This window comes from Parus major, chromosome 14 (genome assembly GCF_001522545.3).
Source record: "Parus major isolate Abel chromosome 14, Parus_major1.1, whole genome shotgun sequence".
In the NCBI taxonomy this organism is placed as follows: Eukaryota; Metazoa; Chordata; class Aves; order Passeriformes; family Paridae; genus Parus; species Parus major.
Genome location: NC_031783.1, coordinates 13,471,364 through 13,497,837, shown reverse-complemented (window position 1 = coordinate 13,497,837; position 26,474 = coordinate 13,471,364). Strand labels below are relative to the sequence as shown.

The window sequence follows — 26,474 nt, the reverse complement described above, 5'->3', positions numbered from 1 at the left end:
ATGGTCAACACAGAAAATTCCTGGACATGTAATTCCAGAATTCCAAATCATGTAATATTTTTTGGGGGTAAGGAAACAGGATGAGAAGCCTTGACAAATGGCTTTAAGGAGCTAAGCCTGCAGGTGTTGCACTCAGGATGCAACACCAGGTACCTAAAATAATTCTTTTCCATCCACAGCTCTGACACTTGCACTAATTTACACAAAAAGAATGGGAGGAAGAGCTGAAAATACCAACAGAATCTGAGTGAGTTCATTTGGCTGCACTGAAGGGCAGATCTGCATCATGCCTGGCTGGTGCCTGTGGGGTTGGCATGGGACAAGTGTTCCCAGACATGTTAGTGGGTTACTGAGAAGGATTATTACAAATGGTGTTAAACCAGGGGAAAAAGCCAACCACACAGCATGGAAATTAATTATTGTATCTGCCCAGCCTCAAACAGCACAGTCTGAGCTCAGAGGAGAAAAATGACAGGGACATGGGGACTAAGTAAACTCAAGTTTAAAAAGCAGCCAAGCCAAGCTGAGCAGGGTGCTGGGGAATGTTAATTCTCTGGTGCAACACTAGACAGTGTCTCTGTGCCCTGTTGAGTCCACTGAGCTCCAACACAGCTGTCCCAGATCCAGGACACAGGCGCTCCCCACCCACACCACCTGCACCGAACCAATTCCCAGGTTACCGGAGGAGAAAACAAACGTGCCCATCCCTGAACACCACTGAGCCATCCCTGCTCATGGCACACTCCTCCAGCACAGGGCTGTGATCCATGGCCAAACCCTCTGGCAGGTGGGGATCCCTCCCTTTTCTCTCTGCCATCACCTCCCTCCCAAAAGCTGGACCAGGTTCAGCCCTGTGGGCAGGGAAGACCCCAGCGCCTGGTGCAGCTCCTGCTCCTCTCCCCTGCACCCATTCTGCTGGGATAAAAGCCCTGGGCTGATACAGGGGAATTGCTGCCAACACTGATAAAGCAAAACAAACTGTTAACAGCTCTAGCCAGGCTGGGGAAAACAGACTTTCCCTGGGAAAAGGCACCCACCAGCAGGCAATGAGTGGGGCTGACATTAAAACTGGACAGACTCTGGCAGCAATGTCCTCTCCCAGGCCCTGTTATCTGTTATAATTCTGCTCCCCGACCCTGTGCAGGATGATCCCAGTGCTGCAGGACTGGGATCCCAGGGCAAGGGTCTGTTGGCACTGGAGGAATGCACTGTCTGTTCTGTCACTCTGGGGACAGGCACTGGCCAGGGCATCCTGTGCAAGTAAATGCAGCAGGGACACAACCCACAGGCAGTACCAGCTCAGCCTGAAAACCAGAGCCACCAGCCTTTTCTCAGCCCTGTCCCCAGCCAGGATGGCCAAGGTGGTATCTTCCCCCTCCATCCTGGGGAAAAGCCAATTCCCAAGGCAGACAAAGCCAAATCCATGCTTTCCTCATTTATTCCCAGTCCAGCACTCCCTGCACACACTGTGGGCCAGGTTTGGGATCCTCCTGCTGACTGATGGTAGCAGCACAAGGCCGTGTTGCACATCCCAGACTGCTCCCAGCTCTCGGAAGCCAGTCTGGAAAACAGTCCTTTAGGGGCTGGGAAGAAACAGAGGAAAAGCTCCTACTGAAACTGTGCGAGAGAGAACATGCCTGGAGGAGAACCAGGGCAGGAAAATCAGACTGGCAGGCAGCCCTCTCGCCCGGGGCCTGTCTCCCAGTTTGCTCTACTGCCCTCGCTGCACAAATGTGTCTCTCCCAGGGCGAGTGGAGCCCGTCCTTGGCCTCGCCCAGAGGGCACCCGGCGTGCGCTGCGGACGCCCTCCCCGTCCTCCTCCACACTAAGCTGTTTTGCAGCCCGCTGAGCTCTGCCTTGGCACCGCACCCGCCTCTCCCTCCCCTCCCAGATTAATGCCGTGACATTTTGAAACCTCTCTCAGCTCATTAGGCAGTTGCGTAAGGCACCTGGCACTAATGCCACTAGGAGAGCTAACCTAATTAATGGTGCCGGCTGCCAGCGTGTGCCGCGCCGGGAGGGGCCGGCAGGGCGGGCTCGATGGCAGTGTGAGCATCCAACACCACCCAACACCAGGCTAGGGTTAGAGTAAATTGTAGGAAACATTTCTTCCCTGTGAGGGTGGTGAGGCCCTGGTACAGGTTGCCCAAAGAAGCTGTGGCTGCACCATCCCTGGAAATGTCCATGGCCAGGTTGGACAGGGCTTGGAGCAATCTGGAATAGTGGAAAGTGTCCCTGCCCATGGCAGAGCATGGAACTGGATGAACTTTAAAGTCCCTTCCAACCCAAATCATTCTATATCCCCAGAGCAGCCAGGCAGGGTGACACCTGCCCACTACCACTATTAAAGACATCCCACCACCTGCTCGGCATGGATGGGCACCCTTAAACCCTGAGCACTGAAAAACAAAGAGGATCCACCCAGCAAACTCCACCTGCTCCATCCAGGCTGCGCTGGGGACACAACCTCACTGCTGCTAGAAGCATGCAAGGAGATGAGCCACTCATCCCTTACCTTCTCTCATTGCCAAAGAGTCGGGCCACTTCTTCTCTCCCAGGGCTACGAGCCCGGGTTCTCCGCTCTAGCCGTTTCCTCTCCACCTGGAAGGCCTCACGATTACTGATCCTAATGGCCTTGGGAACGTCGGCCAGGGTGGTGTACTGCCGGCTGGCTTTAAAAGAAAGGGGACGCCCCGATTTTTCAGCTCCCCTTCCTACATCTCTGTTGCTGGAGTCCTTGTGCATGGGACAACTGCTCTTCGAGTCCAAGGAGTTCAGAGAGGAGCTGTGAATCATTCCTTCGCCTGATCGGACACCTGGGGAAGGAAAGGGCTGGGCATGCTCCTCTGAGGGCGATTTGGGATAACTGTACCTGTTGTTCGGGGTGCTGGGGCTGGGTGGGCTTGGTGGGGGTGGCAGTTGCTGCTCTTCCAGCTTCGAGTCTTGTTTGGTCTTCTCCAAGGAGAAGTACCCGCTCTCGACACGCGTCTTCCGCCCGCAGTCTATCCGGTCTCCATTCATGGAGCTCTCCTCTAAGGGACAGAGAAATCACCGTGCTTGGTTTCAAGTCCAAGTTCTGCTTTTAAGAAACAAACACCCTGATTCCACCCAGGACAGGGGCAGGTGTGAGAGCAAAGTTGGTCTGGGCAGCAGCCCCATGCGGTGATACCTCTCCTGCACCCTTGGCTCTTCCACCCTGACCAGCCCTCACGCCCATGGAGATGGTGGGATAGTCTGCAGAGAGCTGGGGATATTATCCAGCCCTTGGGCCAGGTTTGTAGAGGTGAAAGATCTGAACTTTCAAACTAAGAAATGGGCAGCTGCAGTCACAGCTCTGCATCCATTTCCATCCCTGTCCTTCCCAGCCTGGAAGCAAGCACAGCTCCATGGGTGCAAGGCAGTGGACACCTCACTGCAGAAAACATTCCCCATCTGAGTGGCAAGATAAGGGAAATGTCTCCAGCACTGCAACCCGTCCCCAGTCCCAAATGTTCCAGGGAGAACAACGGCATGACCACCACAATGTTACAGCAGTGCTGGCATCCCCATCTCTCACCTTCCTTGCTGTCCAGCACAGGATCCTTCATGGAGCTGGCAGCCCCAGCCTGGCCTTGCATAGGGCTCTGGGCTGGGCCAATGCCACTGCCCCCATCTGCTTGGTCCTTGCCCCTCATTTCTTCCTGCCAGAGCGTGGACTTGGTGGCAGGGATCTTCTCAGCGCTGGGAATGTTGCTGCTGGTCACAGCCATTTTAGCAGGACCAGGCTCCTAAAAAACCAGGAGACACAGAAAGTTGGAGAGTTTTCCCCAACTCCATACTCAGGGTCCACAAGGGCTTGGCCCTGAGGCGTGAGTTCCACGTAGCTTGGGTGCTGCCCACGACATGTCACAGCGGGACAGGGATGGGACAGTGACATGAGTCAGTGCTTTATGCCCTTTTAAAACATTCCCCATCATCTTCAGTGCTTCTCTGCTAACAAGGAGCTCTGGAGTCCATCAGATGATGGATGATGCCCCTTTGGTGGCCACAGCCCAGGTTCAGAGTGTGACCCAGAAGAGGCAGCAGCTTTCTCAACTCCTTCCTTGGCTTTGTTCATTAGCAGATGTTTTGCTGCTGTCATATTAAGCTTCTGCATTCACAGATTATTTTTCTTAAAGCCACCAATAAATCAGTGACAATTAACTCCCCTTCGGATTGTGGGAAGTTTTCCAGCTGCTTTCCAGGGAGCAGGGGGGGAATACAGGAACTGGCAACTGAAAGCTGGGAACAAGGGCTGCAAAGAACATCCTCTCTATCCCCTCCTCCCACATCAGGTGGGTTTTGGCCCTGCACCTCCACTGGCATTTGCAGGGCTGTGCTGGAGCCACCAGGGATCTCCCAGGGGGTCCTGGCTCCACGCACAGACATGACAAGCAGCAAATGACCTCAGTTTAAAAAAAAATCCCCTTGGGAAATTTCACACTAAAGGAATGCAGTGTTGGAGGTAAATGATCCAGAGTTCATGGGCATCTTGCTCAAGGGGACCCTGCTCAAGCAGAGGATCAGGCCAATCTCCAAGGTCCCCTACACCCTCCTTCATTGATCCAAGCCCAAAGCTAATCACCAGCTCAGGATATATATCTTTATATATCTCTTATACACACCCCCATGTAATTATTTGTAGATATGTATTTAATTAGGCAGAGATGTGAGCCAAAAAGAAGTCTGTGAGGAAGCAGAGACATTAACTCTCTGCTGCTCAGGGGTATGAACAACTCCAAGAGGCACAATACACCAAAATCAGCAAAACCAGCCTCAGGTTGCATGAGGTGTGTCTGGGCATGCTCTGCTTACCTGAGCCTGCCACACCCCTGTGCAAACCCAGGGCAGAGCCTCAAATCCCACATTTCAGCCCCAAACCCTGTCGCCGGCACACAAAAGCAAGGAGCACAGCAAAAGCTGCAGAAGAAACCTGCTTTTTCCCCCCTCAAACTGTAACCTGCTTGCAAAGCAAAGTGAAAACATCTAACACTCCCTGTCCAAAAGTCTGCAGCAGGAGTGGTATTCCCTGCATTGCTCCTACCCTGGTGATTTTGCAAGGGGATGATGCAAAATGATGGGGGAAGTTGGAAATTACCTTGATGCTCTGAGAGCACCCAGCTGTAAACAAACTTAGCTCTACCACAGGCAAGCAAAAACTATGTGAGAGTGAGAAAAAGCAGGAATATCCAACTGTTTTTTTAATATCACAAAGGTATCCACTCTTCCCTAAGCAGCTCTAAGACATGATCTACTGCCTGATTATTGTGTGGCCATCTTTAGGAAGAGTGCAAGCTTTCTCCACCAGCATATGGAGAGCAAGCTGAACAGCAGCCAACTTCAGGAGAGGCCATTTCACAGAGGAGAATTTAGTGCTGATTTTCTCCTCAGCATCCTCCTTCCTTCTCTGGACCAGCCACCTGCATCAGCAGGATCTGGGAGACAGAGGAAAGATGCTGCTTCTGCCTTTGCAGGTTGCTCCTAAGTGCCTGACACAGCACAGCATCCATCCAGCAGCGGAGGAGGTTGGTTTTGCAAAGTGAATTTGAGCCTTTTTCCAGTACCATGGGGCTGGAAGCCATGGGATGGAGAGAGTGGAAGGAGGATACCAAGCAAGACAGGGTGGTCTGTCCCAGGACAAGAAGGCAGTGTGCTGCAAGGATCCCTGGTCCCCATCCCCAAGCACCTGGGGAGCCCATCTGCTCACGGGGAGCCAGCATCCTTCCCACAGCCGCTTCCCTTATTTGGTGCTCAGGAGCTCAGATCCTGTACGGTTTCCAAGAAGTTGCCATGGTGATGAAATGTAACCCAGAATGATGTTTTTCTGGCTCTGAGCCTCTTCTCATCTCCACCCCGTCCCCCTCCTGAACCCAGCCTGGGTTTAGTGGTGCACTCCAGCCAGGGTGAGCATCCCTGCCCTGCTGCATCCACTCCCTGGGGTACCCCAAATGCAATAGTACTTTTCTTGAGAATTGAGGACTGACAACTCATAATGTGAAGGGAGAAGGCATTTCCCCTGGAGCATCATCACCAGAGCCAGCACTTGACGGGTTGTTCAGGCTGTGAGGACCCCAGACTTTGGCAAGGGGTGGCTCAGTCTTACAGCTTGGTATGCAAAAAAGGATCGTCTCCCCACTGACTTTTTTCCCATTGCCCAGAACATCTTTATCCAGTGGAGTGATGAAAACTTATTCAAACAAACACTGTACAAAACCCATCCATGGCCCAGTTTGCACCAGAGCCATCCTTGGAACTTTATCAAAGAGGACCTGAAAACCAAGGCTCAGGGGAGCCCTGACAAGGCTCAGGGGAGCCCTGATGCTGGTTTTGGTCCCCGGCACGGCTGGAGGAGCCCTCCCAGCCAGTCCCCTGTGGCAGTGGGATGAGTGCTCAGAGGTCAGGCAGCCTCAGGGACACGGCTGTTCTCAGCCTTGGCGAGGGACAAGGGTGGCCTTGGGGTCACGTTCCCCATCTGTGGGATTCTCCCCCATTCCAGCCACGTGGGAGCCAGGCAGGAACGAGTGAGTCACGGCCGGCCCCACTTTTTACCATTTATAGTCAAAGTGAGCACGAAGCCACTGCTGGGTCCCTGGAGAGCCCAGCTCCGGCCCCCGGAGCTCCCAGCCTGGCCCTGGCCTTTAGTATTTTCCTTTCATTCCCATTATCTCTGGGGTCATCTCAAAGGGAGTAACTGGAGCCCGATGGAATTTCATCCTGTTTCTGACGAAATGGCCCATGAACAGCACCTCTCCCTGGTCCCCCATGGGGAACATATGGCTTTGTGGCCACTCCCAGGATTGTGTGCAGGGGTGGCACCACAAAAGAGCACACAGAGAGCAAAACATGGCCCCAAAGCAGACAGGAAAGCAGGAGTGTGTGACCCTGGAAGTGAGACCAAGAATTAATTTGAACTGATCTGCTGCCCTGGTTTGCCCCAGGTCTCACCCTCCACACAGGCATCAGAGGGCTGTTGATCCCAACGCCTTGGGGGGGATCTGCCCCAGGACCACAGCAAGACCATGGCCCTGAGAGGGAGGCAAGGTGACAGTGTGTGTGTGTGTTCCTGGGTTACCTGGGGAGTTGGGGGCTCTACCTTCCTCTTCTTCTTCTGATTCTGCTTGTTTGTCCTGGGATAGACGATGAGCATCTCCAGCCACCTGCAGGAAGAGAAAGCAGAAGGTGAGGTCTGTGCCACAAGGATAGGAATGATGCTGACCTGGTCAGGGTCAGCTTAGTGAACAATACCCAGAAACTATCCCAACCAGCTCCTGGGGGAAAAATAAGGCAGGAGAAGAGGGATGACCCCAGGGTGCTCTGTTTCAAACCCTGCTTTCTGCAAAAGTGAGGCCACAGTCAAGGCTACCATGGGGCAGGGATTCAAGGATCCTGAAAGACAGTGGAGAGGGTCAGAGCCTCCAGCAGGAGCGTTCCCTTGAGCGATGCCAACACCCGCACACTGCAGACAAAGCGCTTTTGTCCAAGGAAGAGCAGCATGAACTCAGCATTGAGAAGTCCTGTGTCCTCCCACCGTGGCCTGACAACCTGCCCCCGCATCTCTGAGAACTCCAGAGATCCCTGGACCACTGGGAAACATTCCTGCTTCAAATGTCCCTGCTCTCCTTTCCTTCTCCCCCGGCTTTGCACGCTGCTGTTGTAAAGCGTTCAGAGATGACCACATCAAGTGGGGTTTGGTTAAGCAATAAACACCAGAAGCACAGAATGAACGTAAAACAAATTCTCCCCCAGCCAGGGAAATCTTCCTGTCGTGCTGCAACTGCAAACAAAACCAGCCTGGCTCGGCCCCAGAGTGGGACTGCTCGGGGATGATTAATGCCTGCAGTCAGGAGCAAACGCACTGCTTCAAAACCCATTGCTGGGCTGATGAGCAATAAATCAGCCCCACCTCACTCTGCAATGCCTCTCCCTCCCACGGCAGGCAGGACTGGCAACAAAGGCTGAGCTGGGAACTGGAGAGTGGGGAGAGGGTGGAGAGAGCAGGCCATGGGGGCTGGCCACGGTTTGGGGCACAGTCACTGCTCCTGGCAGGAAGGAGAGGAGCTTGCTCCCCTGTGCTGATTCCCACATGGCTCTGCATCCTGGCTCCACTGCAACACGTTGCTGTGAATGGGGCTGGGGGGACAGGTTTGCCAGCCCAAGGTTCACCTGTGTTCACTTGTCTCAGCAGGGCAGGGAGGTTTCAATGCGTGAAAATACTCATCTGGTCAGAATCCCAAGCTCTTGGTAGAAAAATGTCTATTTCAACAAGTATTTACAAAACAAGGGGAGTCACAATGAATATACAGCTTGGAACCAGGAATCTCAGCAGAAAGTGCTGACTCTGCTGCTGCCACGGCTGGGGGAGGCAGGAGATGCTGTGCCTCGGGAACAGTGGGAAAGAGCAAGTGTTCATCCCTTTAACTTCCTGCTGGAGTTTCAAATGTTGTCAAATTCTGGGAGGGAGGCACTGAGCTCTGGGCATTCCATGTGGGAAGGGCTCTCAGGTGAGCAGCAGCACAGCCACATTCCATCACTGTGTGCTGGCAGCTCAGCTCTCCCAGGGCTCTGCACCTTCACCAGCACCAGCTTCAACCCCAGCTGGCATGTGGGTGATGGAAAAGGATGTTTCTAGGTCACCACCCAACACCTGGAGTTGGGAAATTTACCCTGTTTTGCTCATTTTAGTGGTCTAATCTTCAGTGTCACTGAACCACTGCATTCCTGTGATATATTAATCATCCTTGGAGGAGAGATGCTCCCCAGGGACCAGGGAGGTGGAGAACATCCACCCCAGCGTTCCACATCTGCCCAGGGATGGATGAGCAGACTGTGTATGGCACTCGGGGTCAGACATGCCAGCCCCAGAATTATGGGACATGCCACTGGTGTGGGGACAGGACCTGTGCCAGTGGGCTGGGTGCCTGATGGGATCCCTAGAAGCACTGTGGAGTCACCACAGCACCCACCATGAACCCCAGCACCCAGAATCAGCCTGGCTATGCACACCCATAGCAGCCAGGCTTGGTCAAGGTCCTACCCACCTTCCTCTTCCTCCTGGCTAATGGAAGAGCCTGGGAGTGGCTCAGCCCCAGATCTGCACTCACCCACTGATGATCTCCTTGTTCTCAGCCCGGATGAAATGCTCCTTCTCTGGTGTCAGGATGCACAAGGAGAACTTCTGCCCTGTCCGGCTCTCCCCATCCACCACATCCGTGCACTGGTTCATGTTGATGGTGCCCTGTGGGAGGGTGGTCGGCTGCAAGGGAAAGGAGAAAGGAGCAACTTTAAGGAAAGAAAAGCAGAGGAGTGCAGAGCTGAGCCCTAAAACCTCTCCTGGAAGACACCAGGATGCTACACACCAAGATGCTTTGCCCACAGGTGACCAGATCCATCTGTGTGCCAGCACACAGCAAAGCTCTGTACCACACATCTGGGGACACAGACCCCAACAGGTACAACTCCTGCCAGACCAGTCTGGTCCACTGCTGCCAGTGAGGTGCTTCTCCTATGCCAAATACCCAGGGAAGGATGACTGCCCTGCTGAGGCACCCAGACACCAAGGAAGGGCACCAAGTGGCCAGCTTTGGGTCTGCAGCTGCAAACCATCTGGGCTGGTGGGGTGGCACCTGGGGACAGGGATGGCAAAGCAGCAATCCACTGCCCTCAGCACAGGATGGCTCAGGGATAAACAGACCAGGTTTTTCTCATTACAATTTTTAAAAACCCATGCAGTTTGCCAGGGAGGGACTGCAGCATGGAAGGGACCTTGCCTGGTGGGTTTTCTGAACAGTAACACCTCTCAGCCCCATAGCTCCAAGGAGACCTGGTGAAGTGGGACAGGTGCCGGCCCCTGTGGCCCAAGAAGACATTGAGGGACACCCAGAGGGGTGTCAGCACTGACAAGAGCTGACAGCTCCATCTGGAGCAGCGCTGGCTCATCCGATTACAGCGTATCCACCCATCCCCAGTGCCTGCAGCCCTCCCTCCTGAGCAATTCCATTGCTCCCATTTCCCCAGCCAGGCTCGGTGACACCAGGGTGCTTGCAGCAGGGCAAACCTGTACCTGGAACATAAATGACTAAGGGAGAGTTCCCTCCGAGCTGCCAACAGCACCAAAGGAGGACCTAAAGCAGCCTGTGGACACCTCCTCACCCTGCCAAAGCCTCCTTGTGCCCTCCAGATGGCAGGGCCAACGAGGAGACGGATTTCTGGCAGATGCTGTTAAGGTTTTTACCATGGAAACCAGCTCCCCTGCCAGTAAAATCCCTCCAAAAGCAGCCTGTGCCATGCAAAGAAAGGGTGACAGGGGAGAGCTCAACGGCCCCAGCCTACAAACCCAGAAAATTCAGAGTCCTCAGTTTAGCCATCTGCAGGTAGTGGGAAATAGCCCCTTTCCCCAGGAAAAAGGCTTCCCCTGCAGCTGTGTCCCTGGGTGGAAGCATCCTATGACAGTGCAGGGGTGGCAAGGAGCCATCACAGGTGCTGCAGCATTAACAGGACCAGCTGTACACCAGGGACACCAAACCCTTCTCTTTTCCTTGTGGAAATCAGCATCCAGAGACCCCCCCAGGATGGAGGGAGAGAAAGCAAAGGCTGGCCCAGACCCCCAGCACAGCGCATGCCCAGCCTCCTGCCCTGCACACCACGGGTAGTCAGCTCCTAAGAGGATTTTTTGTCTTAGACAACAAAAATAAAACCCCGCTTTCCGGGAGCTATAAAAACCCAACGGAAAAACTTTCTCCTGTTCCAAGTGGAGTCTTAGAAAAGTTTTTGTCTTGTTGGCCTCAGGCACAGCCAAGGCCTCCAGGACTGTAAGGTCCAGGTCCAACCTCCTTCCCCTCCCAGAGCAGTTTTGCACCAGGGAATTCAACAGGGGCAGGGGGGCGACAAGGAGGGAGGGAGCCCCAGTCCCACAAGGGGATCCTGGATCCCACAGGCCACTCAGTCCCTTGATTCACTGTAAGGCCCCAGAAGGATCTGGCAGGGAGCTGGCACAGGAGGAGAGGAAGAACCAACACCCTCCAACCCCATGGCAGTTCAGGGCGGCTGCTCCTGCTGCCCACACCCAGCCCTGACCGAAGCGTGCCAGGAGCAGAGGAGCCGGTTTGGGGCCCTCCACTGCCAGGCTGGCCCCGCAAAGTGGTTTTGCCACTCAGCCCTCCTTGTGAAGGGTGAATGCTGGCATCTTGTACAGCCTGACACATGGGTCTACATCCACCACTGCACCTCTGAGCCAGGACACCAGAATAGAGCTGGGATCAAAGCTGGGAATGACCCTCTTCCACCTGTGGCCCTAGGGATGAATCCTCCATCCCACAGCAACTCCCCTGCACCTCCACACCCCTCAGCAGCAGATGAAACCTGACAGACCAGCAGCCTCACTCACTTGGGATGTAAATTCCTTTACACCATTTGTTTCCTTCCTCAGAGGCAGCACAGGCACTTTGAAGTGAAGCAAAATGCAAATAGTGCCTGGTTGAAAATGATGTGCACAAACACAGATTCCACAAAGTAAAAGGAGATGGCTTGGACCCCTTCTTCACCTCTGAGCACCTGTTTCTGGGCTGTGGGTTTCTCAAGGCTGGGAAACCTTGGAGAAGGATGAGCAAGGTCGGTCCCTGGCCAGGTGAGGACTGTGTGGCTCCAGCAGTTGGAAGGGAATAAATAAATGCAGAAGCAGAGGTGTTGCATGGCAGAGACACCAAAACAACAGGGCTGGAATTTCAACCTGCCCTTGGAAGAGCAGAGGCTTTGATACAAGGCTGAATTCAGCATCAGACCCCAGGGTGGCTTCGTGTCTGGGTGAGGCAGGAGTGGATGCTCAGGCTCAGCTCCTGCTCCAGCTGCTGGCTGCTGCCAGTCCTCAGCTGAGGGACAGCCTGATCCCCAGGCACTGGTCCTGCCTTTGCCCTCTCCCATGCTGCTGCCAATGACAGCCCACAGCTATCCCAGAACGGGATCTGGTGGCTGGTGTGTCATTTAACTAGGGGTAGGGGTGGAAACACAGCAGGATGTACCTCTCTGGAAGTAGAGGACACCATTACGGCCACCATCACCAGCAGCAGCTCTCCTTGAGGCTGCCAGTGCCTCCAGGTGCCTCCAGCCCAGTCACTCGAGCAGTCCCCGTCCCTCAGCAGCACAGGAAGAGGAGCACTCGCATCACACGAGCAGCTCCAGCTCCCCAGGCTGCCAGTTCCAGCAGAGGAACCAGAGACAAGAAACAATTACATTGCTGTTTCCCTCTGGAATGACAGATCCCTATTGACACACACACGTGCTCACAGCGTCCCTCTCCATAACACACAAAGCCTGTAGAGCTCTCTCCTCCTCCTCCTCCTCCTCCTCTCCCTCCCTGTGTGCCCAGGGCATGAGTCATGCCAGGCTCTCCACATCAACACCAGCAGCAGCCTCTGGATGAGATGCAGGGATCTTTGGATGGATGCTCCTAGGATGCAGAGCTCAGAAACTGCAGCAGCCCCCTCCTTGGGCAGTGGAAAGGAGGGAAAGGAAAAATGGGGACCTCTTAGAAGCTTGAAGGAAGAAATCTCAAGCAGGGCATTACTGCATCCTCCAGCACAGTGCTGGATGCTTCACTGGTGATGAACTCCCAGATAGAGGAGCTGATGCTGTAAATCAAAAGGGTTTATCTGCAAAGCCCCTCATTTCCATAAGACATTGCAGGGCTGAGGCAGAAAAACAGGATTATTTGAGGTAGAAAAACAGGATTATTTAGATTCAAAAAAAATGTCTGAATTTTTTTCCAAGGATCTTCCCTATAATTTCTAACACATGGGGATCATGTCAGTTTGATACAAAATGCAAGGGAGCTTTGCTCAGGAGCTGAACACAGGATGTTTTGGAGCAGGTAACCCCATGGTCAAGCTCATGGGGACTCTGCCATGGCCTCCATGGGACATGGCCAATGCCCAACCCGTTCTCTGGGGCTATTACACAACGTGGGTTGATGAAATCTGGAACACAACCTTTAGAGAAAGGCGATGGGGCAGGGGGAGGAGGAAACCAAACAAAAGGGACATTTTACTTTCTGCCAAGAACCAGGAGGGGAAGAGGAAAAAAAAAAAAAACAACCCACAACCATTTGTCTATCTCACATGGCGGGCTGGTTGCCTTGGCACCGAGGCCTGGCTGTCCCAGGGGAGATCACAGCTCTGCTGTCCCACTCTGGGCTCAGGATCAGGCTGGCTCTGCCCTGGCTCCCAGCACTGCCCTGGAGCAGCAGCGAGCCTGCGGCGCCTGGGGAAGAGACATCCACGCTGCCTCCATAAATGAGTCTTGACAAATGTTCATTCTCCCAGCTAAAATATTCATGAGGATGGCTGCTGAGTGCTGCTCACTCGCAGCACTCCCCAGTGCTCTGCAAAGGCAGCTCCTGTGTTTGCTAAAAGCTTCACCCAGCCCAGTGCCTGGGCTCAGCTGATCACAGTGCTCCAGGCAGGATGCAGACAGAAGGCAGCAAGACCTCGCTGTCCCATCATCACATCAGGGCAACGTGGAGACAACCACGGCTTGGGCAAGGGCACAGACAGAGCTTGGACACGCAGCTCCCAGCACCAGCACGGCACTGGGAGCCCAAACCAGAGCCACATCCACCATTCCCACCTGGAGGCCATCAGGAAAGCACCAACTCCTTGAAAAGTTAAAGAATTGTAGAAACACCTCCAATCATTAACCCAGGGCACTGCCAGGTCCTCAACTAAACCATATCCTGAAGCACCACATCTGTGACATTTTTGAACACTTCCAGGGATGGTGACTCCACCACTTCCCTGGGCAGCCTGTTCCTATGCTTGACCACTCTTTCATTAAAGAAATTTTTCCTGATACCCAACACAAAACTGCTCTGGAGCAACTTGAGGCTGTTTTCTCTTGTCCTATCACTTGTTAGCTGTGAGGAGAGACTGACCTACACTAGGCTCCCACCTTCCAGGTAGTTGCAGAGGATCCCTTTTCATAGGCAGAGTCACCCCTTTCCAGCCATGCAAAGCGAGACATGACCTCCTAAATCCCAGCAGGGGATGCAGTTCCCAAATCCCAGCTGAGGATGCTCTGTGCACACACCCAGGGCTGGTTCAGCCTGCCCTGAGCTGCCCAGGCACCAGGCAAGCACGGCTGGCACAGCAGCAGGGCTTTAATGAGCCTTTTGGGCTCCCTGCCACCAGGCACGAGGCTATCGATAGGGCCACAGCAGGGCCAGAGCGCTGCGGTGGGTGGATTTTATTACACTTATAGATCAGCTGGCAGGCTGAGCATCCTGGATTTATTAAATTAGACAAAGGCTCTTGAAAACAACCTCTGTGAGCTCTGCAAAAGGATGGACTGGAGCAGTCACCCATCAAAGGGCAGCAGGAGGTTGTGTTCCCATATCCCAATGGCAGCTCTGCTTCCCCTGTGCCATCCAAGCAAGAGGCAGGTATCTTCTCTTGGCCACCTGAGCACACCTTTCTCACCAGCAAACTTCCTGTATCAGCACTGACTGCTCAGTGAAAGCCACTGAGAAACCTCCAGCTACGCACCAGGTGATGGTAAAACAGGTTTTTACCACTGACAGGGGAAGCACAGAATCATAAAGGTTGGAAAAGACCTTTAAGATCATCCAGTCCAACCATCAGCCCAGCACCACCACCATATTCACCAGTAAACCACGTCCTCAGGTGCCACAGCCACAGGGAGGTATGAAGCAACACACGTCCCCTGCACTTCAGTACTCACACCTTGTACCCCTGTGCAAGAAACAGGGGAAGATGCTCCCAGATGTCACCACTGCCTGGATTCACCAGCCTGCCAGAAGCCATCATCCCTTTTCACAGATGGAGGCACAAGCAATGCTCTGCAGATGTGGCCTTGTCACCTGCCAACATGCCTCTGTACTGGCAACAAATTGAGCCGGCACAAGAAGGGGATATAAGAAGGACACTTGCCCTGGTGTGCAGCTAGCAATGCAGAACATCCCCCAAATGGATAAATGCCACAAATGCCACTTCCCCCAGCCCCACCACAGATTTCCCCACTGTTGACCCTGGGTTGTTCATCATAGGTGCTGACAGCCAGCTCCTGAGATGTGTTTTGCTGGAGGAATTCCCCATAGCCTCAGATCACCCACCCCAAGGAGGTGGGATAGGTTAGCAAGTGCCACACACTGTCCCTGCATGCCAGCCCCTGAAGAGCCCTCCTGAGCCTCCACCAGGACATGAAACAACATCAGCTCCCTTTTGCCAGTGGGATGGAATTTTCTTCCCCCAGGGAACAGTTTGAGAAGGGGGTGAAGAGCAGGGGCTGGGCAGGAGAGTTCAGCCAGGGGCCGCTTTTAAGCGTAGTCGGTGTTTATGTCCACAGACAGCGAGTCTAAACACTGAGCGAGGCCGGGAGCTGCCTGCGAACTGCCTGGGTGCACCCTTGGGCTCCTCTCCCACCCAGTGCCACCTCAGCCAGGCATGGGCAGCACCCATCCCAGGAGTGCCCAGGCAGCAAGTTTGGGGCCACACATGGCATTTGTAGCCCCGTGCCCATGGGCACCCATCCGGCGAGCGGGTGCTGGAGCGGAGCGAGCCCGGCTGGGGCTGTGCAGAGGCTGGAGCTGGCTTGTCTTGGCCTTATAAGGCTATTTTCGCACTGCTCTTGCTGCTCCCAGCTGCTCCCCACTCCAAAGCAGGGTCGGAGTTGGCAGCCAGAGCCTAGCCTGCCTCCTTCCTGTTAACCTCTTTCCTGCTGAACGGCCTCTGAGGGGTCTGTGCATGGTGGGAACAGCCGTATCCAGTCCTGGCACACCACCCGTGCTGGGCAGGGAGGGTGAGCAAACCCGGTGGTGGTCACCAAGGGGGTTCGACCTCCCTCAGCACTGGTGTCTGACCCTCCAGGTCCTCAGCAGCATCGACAAATCCAGGAGCCAGCCTTTCAGGGAAGCTTGCACCCACAGATACGCACATTCTAATTCCAATGCTGCTGGAGAGGAAGAGGGAGAGAGATGCAGAAAACGTTGGCATCATGATGGGAAGGACAGCAAGGTCCCGCCAGGATGAGGTATCCAGAGGTTTCTCTGAGCTGCCATCCTGGCTGTTTGCAGACCAAAGCAAAAGCCAGATGTACAAAGAGCTTGGAGTATCCACTCAAGCCTTATCCCAACTCTTTGGGGACCAAAGCAGAAGCCCAGAAATGCACAGGCATTTGTGAGTCCTGCAGTGCCAAAGGCACCACCTTGCAGCCCTGTTATTCTTTCCTTTTGCTCTATGGGATTTAGATGCATTTAAAATGCAAAATGTCCTCCTCCCCTCTGAGGAGGGGGGTGGGAGGAATACATGATAACAGATCCAACCCCATCTGCTCGCAGCTGCCAGCGTGGCATCTTCCCTGCTCCCGGATGGAAAGGCACAACAGCCAAAGGGAAAGCAAATATCTGCAGCCTTCCAGCAAGCTGTCATGGTAATCAGCCTGATGGCAAAAACCCGGCAAGACCACAGACAGGGCAGAGCTTGGTGCAGGGATCATGACAGGAGTTTCCTGGAGAGGAAACCACAGTCGTTTGGGGGTGGGAAGGAAAAATGGGCTTCATTTGCATCTTGATACTTGAATCTTAAATTGCACTGTTCCAAATTGGCCTTGTCAACTTTATCCTCCACCCCCTCGGTGTAGGAGACGAGTCCCAGGTGGTCCCTGCACGGCGTGCCAGGCACACATGTGCAGGAGCTCACCACCACCTCTGAGCTCACACAGCAGCAAGGGGCTTCACCAAACACCAGCAACCACATCTCCCTAAGGTCACCCTCACACAAAGATGGTCATACACACAGTGATGCCAGTCTTGGACACAGCTCAGGAGGAGGAAAGTTTGGATAGAGGCAGGATGACCTCTAACCATGTTGGCCAGCCCTGTTCCACCACAGCTGGACCTGGATTTCTGCCTCATGGGAATGAGGGAACATGACCAAGGTAATTGTCATCCAAGGAAAGCAGCAAATTAGATCAATCAAATCCCTGTACCTCCCACTAAGTAAACCCATTTCCCTTCCAGCCTAGAGGGGAAGGAGGGACATGTCTCATCTTCAGCCATCCCACAAACTCTCCCGTAAATGCAACCAAGCAGAGGAATCAGTGCAAAGACACAGGGACAGACCAAGACATCAGCAGCATCACAGCCATGAAGAGCCACCTTCAACAGCCATCATCTGGAGCTCTGGATAATTTCAGGCCCTGCAGACACCATGGTGGGGTATCCCACCTTCACTCCCCACAACTATCAATACAGGGTCTTCTACCAGAACTCAACAACTGCAGAGGAGGCGAGGACAATCCTGGGGATCAGCAGCACCAGATCCACCGGAGGCTCGGGCAACTCCCACGGGCGCAGATGCCTCAGTGGAAGTTCTTAAATCCGGCCAAATTAGTCTGGAAATCCCATTATTCCCCAGCACCGCTCTTATGAGCTTTGCAGAGCTTCCTGCCGGGCTGGGAATACCAGGAAGCTGGGCTCCCAGGGTGTTTGGGGTCTGCAGCTGGAGGTGCAAGGTCCAACCCAAGCCAAAGAGCTTGGCTTGGCTTGTTCAACCAAGCAGCAGCCACATCCTGCATCCCACACCCCTACACAAAACTCCACACCCACTCTGCGTTGCTTCCAGTAGGTCTGCACCCTGCAGACCTTCCCAAAAGCCACGGTGATGGATGGAAAAGGTTTTCTGAACTTTGGTCATTGGCCATCCCACCAAATGGCACAAAATGGGAGCCTTCTGGGCAGTTCCAAGAAGAAAAGTTCCCAACAGGCACATATGGAGTAAGGAGATCACCCAGCAGCTGCTTGAGCTGGGCTTTGCTGCCACAGGCACAATGTGGTGGAGGCACTGACACAGACAGCAAAAAGCCATCCTGGCCAGGCAGGTATACCACAGACAAGTGGTACCTGGGGTAAAAAGTGCTTTAAATGCCCAGGAAAAAATGGCCACTAACACCCGAGGCTGCTGGAACTGTCCCACGGTAGCAGCATTTTCTCCCTAAACCTGCTGCTCACGTCTGGCTCCTGTACAGTACCAGGAGAGGAGGGAGCTCACAGCCGTGTGCTCCTTTGGGAGCAGCTGTGCAATCCCAGCAGAGAGGAGCAATCTGGGGCTAGTGCATGTGAGAGAGACGAGCACAAGAGATTTCTCCATCCCCTGGGATGATTTACTTCACTCCCTCCAGCACTGGCCTGTACATGGCATTAACCACCCAAGCAAGCCAAATATCCCCTCCCTCCACACATCTGCTCCATCCATAATCCCTGCTGTCCCTCCCCTAACAGGAAAGCAGCCAGGAAAGTGAACCAAAACCCTAATTATATCCCAGTAGCTCCCCAGCGCCCTGGTGATCCCTGTGACTTTATTGATGCGATCGCAACAGGGCTGATGAAATGTGGAGGAAAGGGCCAAGGCAGGGTGTGCTCCAAAACCCCACCTTTCTCTCCAGCCACACCATCACAACAGGTGGAAATCCCATATGAGCTCAGGATGCTGCTGGGACACTTCTAAAACCACCCGGTGTGCCTGCTCCCTCTGCCTCCTCTGCCCAAGGACCAGTCACCCACAGCAAAGGGAACTGGGAGGAGAGTGGTGACAGCCACGGGTCACAGTGGGACAGCAGCCCACGGCCTCACTGCAGCTTCCCAGGGCAATGTTTGGCCATAAAATCATGGAAAGCCACAGCTATGGCACCTTGAGGCACAGCACCCAAGGTTTGGGGGGGGGGGGTGGTGGTGCAAGAGCCAAGACCCCCCAGGATCATGCCAAAGAATCCAGAATGGTTTGGTTTGGAAAGGACCTTGAAGCCCATCCAGTTCCAACTCCCTGCCATGGGCAGGGACACCTTCCATTCTCCCAGGTTGTTCCAAGCTGCATCCAACCTGGCCTTGGACACTTCCAGGGATCCAGGGGCAGCCACAGCTTCTCTGGGCAACTTGTGCCAGGGCCTGCCCACCCTCATAGGGAAGGATTTCTTCCCTACAGCCCCATGGCAAGCAGAGACGTGGCAGCAGAGACGGGGCACATGTGAGGTACATGCCAGGCAAAGACAAAGGGAAAAAACCTCCATGGAAGGTGGGACCTTCCCTGCTTTCCCCAGCTCCTGAAGCACCCCAAGCTCCACATGCAGCACCTCTGTCCCTGGACCTGCTCTCCTGTAGCAGCACAAGAGGAGCTGCGCTGCCTGCGGCGGGCGGCAGAGCACAAGCCTGTTAACACACTCCCACAAACCAGCTCCTGGATCAAATCCTGCAGGAAGGAGGTGAAGGGTAAGCGAAGTTGCTGCACACGTGATTTACCTATGGTAATTTCAACTTTCTGCAAAGCTGTCTGGCTGTTTTATCTCGTTACCTACTTGCAGTCAGACTTCAGTGACTGCAGGGAAGAGCCTCCTCTGTAGCTTTGAATAAACAGGGCAAAAAAAGATCTTACAAAATACACATTAGCACAAGCACATGAACACGCTGTTACCTGGTCTAGCATAAAGGAAAAACAGTATTTTGATGGCTTTTTTTTTTTCTACTTTCGTATCTTGTAGCCCACGATAAGCAAATGAGCAAGACCAATAATCAAATCTGCCTGGAAAGCCTCATTTGAGAATTTGCCTCATTTGAGGCAGAAATGTCTCAAAACCTCAAAACAGCAGACAAAAGGGGGAAGACTCCTGCAAAATCCCTGTGCTTGGTAACCCTGAGAAAAGCTGTTTACAAAACCTTACTGAAGACCTCAGCATGCCTCCACGCAAGTTTTAACCTGACATCCCTTTTACAGCCTCCAAACCTGATGAATAATTCATACCCAGGATAAAGCAGAAATATCATATTCACCAATGCTTACCTAACAGAGAAACAAGGACTGCAAATAAGTAATTTATTAACCCCAAACCATGTTGCTGCTTGAACAGAGGTCACACCTCAGCTTTTGGTGGAAAAATCGCTGCTGAGCCGAGGCAAGAGCACGTTGAGACCCCAGCTCTCAGCACAGCTCCAGCACCAACACGCCTTGTCCTGGGCTCAGGGAGATGCCAGTGGGGGAAAACCTCCCAAGAGCAAAGCTGGGAGCTGCCACCCTCCATCCTCCTCCTCCTCCTCGGGGGTCGCAGCTGCCCCTTCTCTGTCGGGAAGGGAGCAGCGGTGGGAAGCCCACAACCCTGCGCTCGCCCACGGCTCCAGCCGCTTTCTCAGGCATTCCAAAATTTGGCCGGAGTCTCTTTTTGCAGCACGCCCCCCTCCACGGCTGGACGCCTGCCTAATTGCGTATTTATTTATTTCTGCATTTTCCCAGCTCCCTGCACACACTGGCGCAGGGTGGGGGGGGAGAAGCCAAGGCCGGCTCCCAATGCGGACCCAAAAAAAAAAAAAAAAAAGAAAACCAAAAAGGAGGGAGTGCAGCTCCCCACATTCCCCGGAGGGTGGGAGGAAGCCGGGAAGCGCAGGGCTGGCTGGGAAAGGGGAGCGGGGGGCAGGAAGGGGGGACGCCGGCGGCATCGCCCACCCCCTTTGCTTTTGTGCGCGCTTGGGGAAATTAAAAATAGCTGCGTCCAAAGAGTGGCTGCAAGCGCCACAAAGAGCGTGTTGAGCGGAGGCAGCTGCAAGCTATTTGCTGGCCCTGGTAATCAGCATCTCGGCTTGCAGAGCCCCTCCGGCCCCCCCAGCCCCTTCCTCCCCTGCCAGAAGCTGCCGCTGCCTTTCTCCAACCCACATATGTCATGTCAACAATCAATGAATGCGGGATCTCTGCCGGGGAAAAACGGGGAACGCGCTTTGATTTTTGGAGCGGCTCTGTTGCCTTGTTCCATTCACGTCCTCGTCCTCCTCTCTGAGCTATCACTGAGGGGTTTGCAGCACTGAATCCCACCAGTCGATGCCAGGATACCTCATGGCCCTCAGCAGGAACAGGGATGTGCCAGCTGCTGGGATGCTGCTTCTAGGAGCGGGGAAAGGGATGCTATTACCCAGCATCACCCAACCTGTAGCCCACAGCCCACTGGTGGTCCTCACTGACCTGATCTGGTGGCCTACAACAGGGCTGGAAAGAATTAAACCCGACCCCATCCCCACCACATGGCTACAGCTGTTGGGCTCAGGGTTGTTCTGCAGGCACCTCATTTCACATCCCCTCCCTAGCACCAAGCAACAGCAGGGAGAAAAAAATGGTGTTGGTTCCTTGGGTGGTTTGGTTGTTCATGTGTGGACTGGCACGGCCACCCAGGAACTGGAGGATGCTTGGGAACACAGCATTGCCCTGGCTTGGAAAGAGTTGGGATCAGGCTCCCACTGCTGCAGCCCCTTCCTCTTCTGCCTGGGGGCACCACAGGGCCCATGTGAGGGCAACTGCTCAGCCTTAGCTGTGTCATTTCACTGACAGCCCTGGCATCTCCCCTCCTAAATGCCATCAGTGCTCGATTTCCACTTAAACCTTTTACAGTAGGTACAACTTTTCCTTCATCAAAACCACAGGTCCAGGAGTCACGAAGGAACTCCAGCTGCTACAAGTGCCTGTTTTGCTCTGCCCCACCATGAACAAGATAAATGCAATCTAAACTCCAACTCAGTTCCCTCGCTGCTCTGGCACACATCTTCTACAGAAATGTCTTTGCTAGGTCCTGAGGGACGAGGAGTGGGGAAAAAGCAGAAGGATGGAGCCACTTGAACCTGTCCTTGCTGCTCAGCCTAAGAGCAATTCCAGCTTTGCGGCTCGCCCCGCAGAAGACAATAGAGGCTGTGTTTTTTCCAGGAAGGAAGCACCTGGGCCAGGTCATCAAAGCAGCTTGTGTTAGGAGGTCACCGCCTGCATTGAGCTTTCAACTCCACTTTCATCCTCTTTCTGCCTGTTAACTCCCAAACCTCCCACCATGGACTGTTTCTCACTGGGGCCTCTCCCTAAAGGGTCCTGCAGCCACAAAATATCCTTCTTGGAGGGCTTGGATGTGGACAACGGTGTTCTCCAAAGCTCACAATGAACTCAGGCACTTTTGGGGCCCTGTTGATGGTCCCTGGCCATTGCCAGCTGCCAGGACTCGTGATGGAGCCAGCCCTAGAGAAGACCTTCCTGTTCCGTCAGCCCCCTCCCAAATCCTCCTTCTGCAGCTCAGCAGTTTTACCTTCCCAAACACACTAAGCCAAACTAAAAGACATAAAACAGAAGAGGGTTCAGCAAATGAACTCCTCATTCCTGGAGGAGCCCACAGGTCTCCTTACAGCAGGACCCACCTCATGCATCAACTGGGGCCAGACACTTAGAGCAGAGAGAAATAGGAAGACATGTACACCCTAAAGTCACCATTATGGGATCTCCACACCCAACCCCAGTAATGACACTTGCATCAGCATCAAGACAGACATTAATATAAAACCACATTTTTATAAAATATATAAAAAAAAGTAAAGATCTGTGTATCTTCCTCTCACCCCCTTCAAGGTTTCAGCAATGTTCTGGGGAACTAATTCCCATGGCACCCTGTAGGTTCTTGGATATTTTTCCCCCAAAACAGTATTGAAAATAAAACACAACAAATTCATCAAAGATCTCTGATCTCTGTTGAGAGTCACCAGCACTTATGCTGTTTCTGCATCTCTAGAGCAGTCACAAGGATGTATGTGTCCCCTCTCCCTTGCACCCTGATTTCAGGTGTCCCTTTCCTGCCCAGTTTCTCTGAAGGACAAAGGATCTCTGCTTCCAAATTTTCCCATAATTTCCTTATTGCTAGTCCATCTTCTATGAGATACACACCAAACCCACATAAAACCTCCTCACAGGTCACTGTCCACCCTGACTTGACTACATCCAGTCTTGGAAAAAAACTGGGATGGGGTCCCTGTCCATCTGAGTCGCACACAGCCACTCCCACCCAGCCTTCCTGTCCCTGCTTACTTTAAATTTCAAACATGCTTTGATTCAAGCCAAAAGCTTTTTATGCTAAACAGAAACTGAAAGTCTTGATCTGGCAAACAGAGACACTGGCAAAATTGTGTCCATGGGGGGAAACCACTGGGAATGAGGAGAATGGGGTTTGTAAAGCCTGGTGCTCCCACGGAGGAGGGGGCAGGGAGAGCTTGGAAACACTAATGGCAAAACGTGTGGAAAAAGCAAGGACAGAGAGGCCAGGATGTTTAAGGTTCGTTTTTAATCCCTGCCAATGAATTTCAATTCTGTGCCAAAACTGAAGTAAACTGCTTTGATCTAAAAAGGAGGAAAAAAACACACACACGGGTTCTTGGCTTCTTAAAACAATACAGATGACAAAGGAGGTAACTACAACGAAAATTAACGCGGCATAGCTCTGCTGACAGTGACATTTTAAAATGCCCCTTTCCTCCACATAAAGAGGTCTTTGGAGGGGGGTGAATTAGGAAACAATAATTACACAGGTCTGTGGATCACAGAAACAGCAAGCACGCATCCCTTCCTCTGATCCCCCTCCAGCTGCCACCAATGCTTACACCATTCTCCTTTTTTACCCATTTATCAGTTTCTTAGGTTTCTGTGGCCAGGAGTGGGGCCTGGGGCAGAGCAGGTCTCCAGATGTGACCCCACAGCCCTGCTGTTTAGTGCCAGACCTCCCACCTCTGAGCTGGCCTCTCTTCTATTTATACACCTAGCCCAGGGGTCCCAGTGCTCCCCTAACCATTCCCAGATGCCAGGCTGGCCTCGCTCTTCATCCCATCCCAGTCCCATCAGCTCCTGGCTCCCTCTGGACCTCCCTCCCTGCCATCACAGGCTGGAGCAGGGATGTCTGCTCCATTGTACAAAGGTTAATGACATTATGATCCATCTGAGTTCCTGATTTAGGAGCAGGACCACCCAGCTGTGAGCTTGAGAAGGGTCTGCAACACCACCATGGAGGACACAGCCACTCAACCCCAGCAAACTCTGGTATTGAGGTGGCTGACTACTGGCTCAAGCATCCTCCTAGATCCCTTCCCAATTCCACAAAACAATTTGACTTCAGCAAGTAAGGGGCAGAGTAGAGATAGGGCTCACACATTTCATAACCATCTGGCACTGGGAAGTGCCAGACACTGACTGAGGTCAGTTTGTTGCAAAATGGGTATGTCATGCCCAGGGATGCTCCTCCTGAATCCCTGCAGGGAAACTAAAAGCCCATCCAGAAGATGCTCTCACCTTGCCTCTCATCCACAGCACCAGCAAGTTTGAGATGCTCCCAGACAGGCCTGAATTTTGTCCTGTTTTCAAACCAACATATGCACAAAGCAAAAAAACCTCTAAATTAATAGTCTCACCTACCAAAAGGAAGCCTGATGTGACACAAGAACACCTCCAGGGAGGATGCAAAATGCCAACCTAGTATAAATCCCAGCTTAAGAGAAGTAGCACAGGGATAAACTGAGGCACTGGCCTGGCCCTGGACATGCAGTGACTCATTAAGAAGCTGGCCTGGAGATCCAGACCCACTCCTCTGACCTGCCCCAGCCACGGGGCTGGATCCACCCCCAGGCAGTGCTTGTGGCCAGGGGCCCACCTGCAGGCCCAGGGAGGGATATGGCAGCACTCTCCAGCCCTACAAACCCCCTCCTGCCTTTCCATTCCCACGCAGACGGGCTCTATTTATAGAGACCTCGGCCACTAATTATAGATCACAGCAATCAAACAAAAGGAGGCAAAAGCTCTGCACTTGCCACTCGCTGGCTCTGGCCCCTGAGCCCGGCACTATTCTTGTGGCAGCTCCCATATCCCAACCAAAACCTCCTGGACCACCCCAGCACCGCAGTGCTGGGCTGCTCTCCCACGGTAGTGGTTTCACTGGAGACCACAGGGTGTTTTACCAGGAGAACTGAAACTTGTCCTTGGACACTCACAACACAGCAGCTCAATCCCAAGCCTGTTCTTTCCTGCTTTCCTTCAGGAAGAGTGGCTTTGTCATCCTCCAGCTGCTGCAAAGAAGCATCAGCCCCTGTCATCATCAGTCTCAGCACAAAGGTTTATCAAACAGTAGGAGTAAGCCACCTTTGGGGTGCAATTGTGGATGTTCAGCATGGGAAGGCAACCCCAAGCGATCCCACAACCCCCACATCCACCCACAGTTGGGAGGCAGGAATTTCTGCACGTCTGAGCAGGCTCAGCTTAGCCAGGGCTCGGCAGAGCTGGGAACAGCTGCTGGCACAGTCCCTGCAGAGGGGAAGGGGGTGGGATCTGCTGGGCATTCCCAGTGGCCAGGCTGGATCTGGGTGCCACCAACTGCACCCAGCCTGGAAGAGGGAGACCCCAGGGAGAGAGTCTGACAGCTCAGCCTCGTCAGAGGGGATGAAGGTCCATAGCCTGTGCAAATTCTCCCCATCACAGCCATCATGCAGAACTAATTTTGTTTTCAGACTGGAACTATGGTAGAGAGAGGACAGACAGAATGATGGACACACAGAAAGGTGACCAAGCATGGAGTACAGATTCAGGATTAGCTCTGGGCAGGTCTCAGGCAAGAGCTGGATGCCAACAGAGCAGCTGGTTCCTGCTTGCCCCACCTTCCATGCCCAAAATGCTCCAAATCCAACAGCAAACTTGACCACCCTGTGGCAAAAGGCTGTTCCCAATGTTGCCCTATCCCATCACCTCTGAGAACCACAGCACCGTGATCTCTGGGGACTCCCTGAGATCTCTCCAACCTGGGGTTGGCCTTTGAGCTGCCCCTCCACACCCCACTGCTCTCCAACCTGCTGGGACCCAAGAGCACAGGAATGTCTCCATCAGCATCACCAGCCCAGGACTCCCCTCCCAGGCTCACCCCTCCCTCCAATTCCACTTTTAATAAGAGCAGAAATTGCCAAACCCACAAAATTTAATGTCTGAAAGGTTCAAGCAGAGCCATTCAATCCCAGCCTGCAACTGCCTGGGAGGTCTCTGGCCAGCTGCCGCCCGGCTCCCGCATGCTCCAGAGGCTGCTCCGCACTGAGGCTCCCACGAGACCCCCACCCAGCTCCTGCACACAAACTGGGGCACACTGAGGGGAGATCACCCCTGAGTGAACTGCAAAGTGGATCCCTCATGGAAAAAACAGTGTCTCTGCTGGCACACCCTGGGTGAGGCCCCAGCCCTGTTACTGCTCTCCAGGCCACAGAGGTGATGGGGACAGGGCAAGGAGCCGGCACAGCTGGAGGGGTGGAAAGGTCAGGAGAGTATTTTAATAACATGTGGCAAATCCCAGTGAGGAGGAAGGATCCATTACAGACTTCTCTATCTATGACTATGAAAGGACAGACCCTCCTGGGACCCATGGCCATGGGGCAGTGAGTCCAGGAGCCAGCACAGTGGTGTCACAGTGCTTGGGACACCATCCCATGCTGCACATGTGCACTTTCCCTTTTTGTTTGTACTTTTCCACTTTCTCCCTTCTCAAGGAGAAAAAGCCCAACAGGTGCCTGGAGAACTGTGGGATGCTCCTGCTGTCCTCTGGGTGCTCTCTGGCCCCTGTGGCAGGTCAACCTCCTCAGGATGCAAAACAGC

The 26,474-nt window shown here is 53.6% G+C and overlaps 1 protein-coding gene across 8 annotated transcripts in view; it reads right to left on the bottom strand.

The window, feature by feature from the left end:
- MPRIP (myosin phosphatase Rho interacting protein) overlaps nt 1-26,474 on the bottom strand; it is a 77,305-nt gene that overhangs the window by 36,774 nt on the left and 14,057 nt on the right. For 5 of the 8 annotated variants that reach the window (XM_015642842.2, XM_015642841.2, XM_015642846.2 and 2 more), the window contains exons 4-7: nt 9,120-9,271; nt 7,091-7,175; nt 3,557-3,767; nt 2,516-3,032 (exon numbers count right to left, since the gene is read on the bottom strand). In XM_015642842.2, the coding sequence (XP_015498328.1) occupies nt 2,516-3,032; nt 3,557-3,767; nt 7,091-7,175; nt 9,120-9,271 (965 nt within the window). The remainder of the gene's footprint in view (nt 1-2,515; nt 3,033-3,556; nt 3,768-7,090; nt 7,176-9,119; nt 9,272-26,474) is intronic. The other 3 variants (XM_015642847.2, XM_015642851.2, XM_015642850.2) reach the window with 1 other exon arrangement.